Source organism: Pyxicephalus adspersus, chromosome 3 (genome assembly GCF_032062135.1).
Source record: "Pyxicephalus adspersus chromosome 3, UCB_Pads_2.0, whole genome shotgun sequence".
Lineage (NCBI taxonomy): Eukaryota > Metazoa > Chordata > Amphibia > Anura > Pyxicephalidae > Pyxicephalus > Pyxicephalus adspersus.
The window spans coordinates 92287704-92294210 of NC_092860.1; the positions used below are offsets into that span (position 1 = coordinate 92287704).

Here is a 6507-nt window from a genome sequence, read left to right on the forward strand (position 1 = left end):
AAGCAGTTTGGAGATCTTATTTTAAATTAGGCCAGAATACTGTCACATGGCTGCTACTGCAACAAGGGGGAAGGAGAGTGCTGAAAAGGTGAGTACGTCTCAGGAGTAAAGAGTCTCATTAGGTCTCTTAAACCAATGAAAAATGTTGTATTCTGCAGAGCTGTAAATATGCAAACCATCTGATCTCCTAAACCAGGCATGTTGTTTGTACCCATCCTACTTTTAAAGAAACCTATAGTGAGAACCTCTGGGGAGCTCCATGGCTGTCATGTCAATTTAGTGATATCAATACATTCAACATAGACCTACAATAAATATGCAGAGCAGGAGGTCTAAAGTCACGCTAATTTTCCTCATGATGTTAATGGGGTTGATTTAATAAATAAAGGATGTTCCTTTGAAAAAATGAATGCTAACTTTGGAAAATGTATGTTTACTTTGTAACATGAACATTGGTACATCCAGCGAACCTATGTTAACCTTATAGATCCATTGTTTGCGAACGAAATTCTAACACCTTTCTATATGTATCTTTCATTCTTTCCTTAAATAAGCGTCAAAATCTTAGGGCAGCATGGAAGCTTCTACATTTCCTTCAGAACCATTGAGAGTCAGCCAGAGGAGTTTGTTGTCTTGGCCTGACTCCCCAACCACCACCCAACATCCACGACAGCCTAAGAAAGGAGTGGTCCTCTTACATTTCTCCCACACATTCTAAGACATCTTAAGAATAAAAGGAATGTGAACCCTTTACAAAAATGTGTTTCCTTCTAAAACAGTTGTGGTCTCTGCAATTGTACAACATTCATATTAAGTAGCTAGTTTAAATGCAAATACTGCTTGACATGCCCCCCTGTCTTATTAGGACTAGGATATATGTTACATTTGGATAAATTATACAATTTTAAAATCTCTAACAAACACCAGCATCCACTTAAAAAATCTCAAGATCCCTTAGAATTTTCTGATGGTACATTATTCTTTTAGTTCATGCTGTTCCTACCTATATAGTAAAACCCAAGCTATGCAGTTATTACAATGTTGTACATAAAAGACACGCCAGCCTATTTAGTAATATACACTAATTATATGAAGAGTACATAACACATAACAACAGCCAATCAGATGCCAGTTACCCGTAATAAGATCCACAATTGCTGATTTGCTGTGATGGGTTACTGCGTTTTGATTTGCTTTACACCCACATTGAGGCAAAGCATTAACCTTTACCTTTCCATTGCCTAACCATATTAAATGACTTTAGCATAAGCTGGCCAAACATATTAGTAAATGATTGCATGAATGGTGTTACAATGTATATTGGGCCAGCTTCAGTACCAAACAGGTGCTCTGCTAGAATAAGCATTTCTGGCCTGGCAATGCAAGAGGCAGGGTGGAGGCACACAGACAGGCACAGCATCACTTTAAAAGAGACAGATTGGGCAAGGTTTATAAATCGGTCCAATCACTTTGTCCCGGGAAAGCTGGCCCATAAACTTACACATAAACATTGGATTGTTTCTTGATTTAGTAAAAAAAAAGTCCAGAATTGGAGACAGATGGATTTTCTATGGGTACCATTAGGGTGCTTAGAGATGTACAGGTCCAAGATCAACAGCAATGAGAGTGAAAAGATCCGTATGCTATCAACAAGAATGTTGCACCGCCATATTCACTGCTATTTTTTAACCCAGTTGAGAGACATAGATCATCTAAATTAAATTATCTCTCTTTTCTATGCTTAAATGATCAAAAAGCCATAACAAACAAAAAAGTTAATGCTTGCATGTTAACTTCTAAAAACATGAATGTTGCAGTAGATGCCCAGATCAGCTGCATTGTGAAGAATAATCCTGTTGTCAATGATCTGTGCCATGCACAGTCCAACAAAAGCAACGTCTTTTCTGAATATTGTATTAAATCAGTCATGTAAAGAACACCTACAACTGTTGTAAGAAGTCTTTATTCCACAGTATAAATTTTTTTGGGGAAAAGGGAAGCAATATCCTTTACTGAGCGTATACTGCATCCATATACAAGAGATTGTAGTGTCGCACAAGCTATTTAAAGAAAGGCAAATCTTTCATTGCCTGCCATCGTCACTAAGATATCCGCTTGTCTTTGACTAACCTTACTGTACAACATTACAGATGACTTACTTTCTAAGTGCAAATGCTTTATTTTTGTTTTTCATTAAAATAAATATAAAGTCCACAAAAGCTCTACATCTGGCATTTGCCACTATCGCTATCCAAGCTGTCTGACCATCATGTTACAATGAGATCTGTGGTCAGCTACAGCTCATTTGTAAAACTGTGGTCAACTGTAGCATCCTGTTTTCTTTTCCTTTATTCAACCTACATATGGGGCCTCACAGCACAAGATTAGTTTAACATTTACTGACTATACTGTTGGACTTTTTATATATAGGAAATATAATTTAGGAGACATTTTAAAAAGGAAATTAAAAGAAAAAAAATTATCCTGAGATTCTATTAATTACTGGATTAAAGACATGTTTTATATCTCATGTATTGTGCTTCATATCTAGCTTGATATATATATATATATATATATATATTATGCATTCAGTAGTCATGTGACTATTGGGGGATAACAAGGGTTAATACATGTATTGAAGCACAGTCTACTACCACCCATCTACTGTCTTGCAAATGCCCCAATTATTTTACCAAACATTATGTTTGCTGAAGACAAGGTAGCAATTTACAAGATGTTGGTAAATTTGTTGGTAATCGATTACACTACTTTGTTGAAACCTGTTTATAAGGACTGAAAAAAAGAGAACCCAGCCAAATATATTGTAGATTTCATTTTCCAATGCAGGTTAATTTGCAAACAAACTGACTTCTTTTTAATCACAGTCCTCCACTATGATTTTCCAATATGAGGCCACTTTGTCTCACATTTATATATTAGAGTACAAGGTAAAGGTTTATGTCTCAGTGTTGCAAAAATAAAAGGTAAAAAGCATACATTATAACCAGTATAGAAAATAAATATCTGAAACCAAAGTACTTTTTTCAATGGGCATCTTGCCAAGAGGAGAGTTAGGACATCAATGTAAGAAGGCATGTAATAACACAACATGGCAGGGTGCCAGGAAGTGTTACTGATAGCCTAATCTTACATACTGGTCTGGACACACACTGGGGTGATTTACTACAAGTTTGCCAGTCCAGCAGTTCTAGGTTCCGTTTAGACCCATCGGGTTAGGTGGAAATGAAAGAAACTGAAACTTGATAGGCTGTTTGAAATGAACAAAGATTTTCTGGCAAACCTTTACTAAGTCATCCTACACATGTCACCAAGAACAACAGGCAATGAGCAAGCAAGCTGCCATTTCAGAAATTTTAGACCTACCAAGACCTTCCCCCTGATCTGCCAATGACTTTGATGTAGTGTATGCAAAGTAAAGAGCCTGTTTCCCTTTCCCATAGCGAAAAGGACATAGGTTTTGAGATCTTCAAACATAATGTCATTTTGAGAAGTGTTTGTTATTACTCAGAAATTAACCCTTACACTCCCTGCATACTGCAAGAAATGTTTGGATCCATGGCATCACTTGCGTTAACCATGTTAATAATAACGCCACAGCAAACAGAAAGTCATACCTGTCAGTCTATGCTAACATTAAGGAATGTAAGTATATTCAAAAGCAGATATATAAAGAAAATATTTATTAATGACAGAGCAGTTGGTTTGCTACCTTGTTTCATAGATATCTGTGACTGATAACATGAACAGGGCCATATTACTAAATAGGCAAAAAATGTTTTTTGCACAAGGCCCGCTAAACCATTGGGCCCACCAAAAGGCTTGCAAGTGTTTGTGATTCTATAAAGGAGGTCCAATTGCAGCTCTCTGGAGCTCAAGAAAACCAATAGGTGCCATTTTTAAAAAATCAATGTATTCTCTTTCAGTTGGTGATCTTAGTGATCAAACGTCACATCAAAAAATATTTGCAAAGCTATGTTCAACCCTAATTATTCCAGCCCCTCTAAAATATTCTAACTATTTTATGGGCACTAACAGAGCTGTGACCATAAAAGTAAACCTTAATACCTAAAGACTAGAGGACAAATCTTCCAATGGGTGACAACTGTCTAGGGAGGGGGGTCCCTTTACATTGGAAAGATATTCTCTACTTCCCGTTGAGTCCCTTTGACAGGGAACAAAGTTAAAAATCTCTATTGGGACTCCTGTGGCAGAAAAACTTTTCCATGCTGCATCCAAAATGAAAGAATTAGGTTTGGGCTTTAGATATACTTTAAGTGTTATATACCCTTAAAAATGCAATCTATTGTAATAAATAATATTTGCAAAGTGACATGATACAGTAAAGTGAGCCCACTTGTGTAATAAATCAACCCTGCTAGTGCTCTGCTCCCTACAACATGCCAATGCTCACATGAATAGTGGACATAATAGAGGATCTAGTTCACAGGAGGTCAGGGAGAACACTTCTATGGAGCACAAAGATCCACAAATAAATATTGCCAGTATCAGGTACATGGTGACATAGCGGGACCTGCACCACTAAGGATCATAGCTTTTATGTGAACCTTTGTTTTGATGACTCTTAAAACAAAAAAGTAAACAATAACTAAAGTTCAGTAACCCATTGCAACCAATCAACTAACATCTTCCACTGTTCTAAACAGAAACATTAAGTATGAAAAGGGTGACAATTCATGCAAACTGCAAATAAAGTGCTGCTAATGTTCATCCAGGAAGCAGCTCCACTTTTTTCTGTTTTCTTGGGAAATAGATGAATCCTGGTCATTGAAAGACAACAGCTACACTTTCTCTCCACCATACTTTTATGTTAATAACTGATCACAAAGGGTGTAGACTGTCATTCATTTGTAGAATAGAGTAGACAGAGAGTGGCATTGATTTGCAACAGAGCAAAAGCAACTTCCCAGACAAATTGGCATTAACATAAGAAAGACTTGGTGTACAGGTAAAGGCAGCATCTCCTGCTGATCAGGGTCACATTGTTATTTGTTTCTCACCTGTGAACTAGGACAATGCTACCCATACACAATGCATGCACCAGGTTTGCCCCCCTCACACCTTCCCCAATGTCTAGTAGTTACCTCATGGCTGTTGCTGCTAGGGGTGATTTCAGTCTCATTGACCAGAGAAGACTTGATATCTGCTAGGTCACCTTCTTCCTCTGGGTGGCTGATCTCTGCATAGATCTTCTCTTTTTGGGGATCCCCTTCATCCTTGAATGGGATCATCTCATCAGTGGCACACAATTCAGGGTCTCCACCACCTCCATTGCCTCCCCCTGCTCCAGAGAGCTGAGGCATGGCTCTGTGACAGAATACACCACTACTGTTCACAGAGGATTAGCAAACCAACAAGCAAACTCCCCCAGTGCTCTTCTAGCAGTGGCCCCAGCAGGGTAATCCGAGTTAGTGGGCACACAGCAGGGCGATCTGATTCTGACGATCCAGGGCTTCTCACGTGTGTACAGCAGATCCTGGGCAAAGCTTCAAAGGGCTTCTTGTGTGACCATCGAAAGTTTCTTTTCTAGCGTCACATGGAAAGCGACAAAGAAAATAAAAAAGTTTGTTGTTACTGTGACTAAGAGTGGAGCAGAGTTTGTCCTATGACTCAGGGCTGAGTAAAGCAGGAGGATGTCTGAGGGTCACAGAACAAGTAATGATCCCTCTTTGTTCTTCTGCAAGCTTCTCGTAGTCCTGTGTAAAGTAGGCAATGAGAGAGGCTAGTGATTTGGAGCTGCAGGTAGCACTCCAGGAACAGCCCCCAGCTTATTCCATCCTCCTACCTGGGACAGGTACTCTTTGGTGGCTCTAGGGCACCCTAAAGTCAGCACTACCTCTGGGTGGGATTGCAAGGAGGCAGCTTGGTTATCCCTGTGCAATGTGAAGGGGCAAGCAGTGTGTGTTTGTGTAATGTAACTTTAACATCCCCCTCCTCCTGTGCCCCCCTCCCTATTCCTCCCCCTTCCCTCTCTCTGTCTGCTGTAGGGGAGGAGGCGGTGGAATGAGATGAAAGAGAAGCCGCCGCACTGATTGACAGCTTGCTGATAGAGGAGGGAAACAGACACACACCAGCTCAGCAAATGAAGGGGCAGGAGGGGACAAGATGAGAGTGGAAGGGAGGGAGAGGGGAAAAAGTCTGCTAAGGGGGAGGCAAACAGTCCAAAATGAAATCCTCCTAATAATAGCAATTAAGAGAAAAATATCTAATAAGTAGGGCAGGTGTGCATGTCTGCTAAGAAGAGTCCACCTTACATCATCAGCTTCATGTGGACACCTCTCAATGTGTCACCAATTATTACAAAGTTTCCGAATGACACAAACATTATCAACTCTGCGAGGAGACACACAGTAAAAGTTAGCTGCTACAGCAAAATGTACCAAAAGCAATATATATATATATATATATATATATATATATATATATATATATATATATATATAAAAGCATGTCAATGTATCTATATCT

General features: G+C 39.1%; 1 protein-coding gene across 3 annotated transcripts in view; it reads right to left on the minus strand.

Moving 5' to 3' along the window:
• Positions 1-5910, minus strand: part of LEF1 (lymphoid enhancer binding factor 1) — a 70836-nt gene extending 64926 nt beyond the window's left edge. For all 3 annotated transcript variants that reach the window (XM_072405690.1, XM_072405691.1, XM_072405688.1), the window contains exon 1: positions 5124-5910. In XM_072405690.1, coding sequence (XP_072261791.1) covers positions 5124-5342 — 219 coding nt within the window. In that variant the 5' untranslated portion in view covers positions 5343-5910. The remainder of the gene's footprint in view (positions 1-5123) is intronic.
• Between the last annotated feature and the right edge of the window lie 597 nt (positions 5911-6507).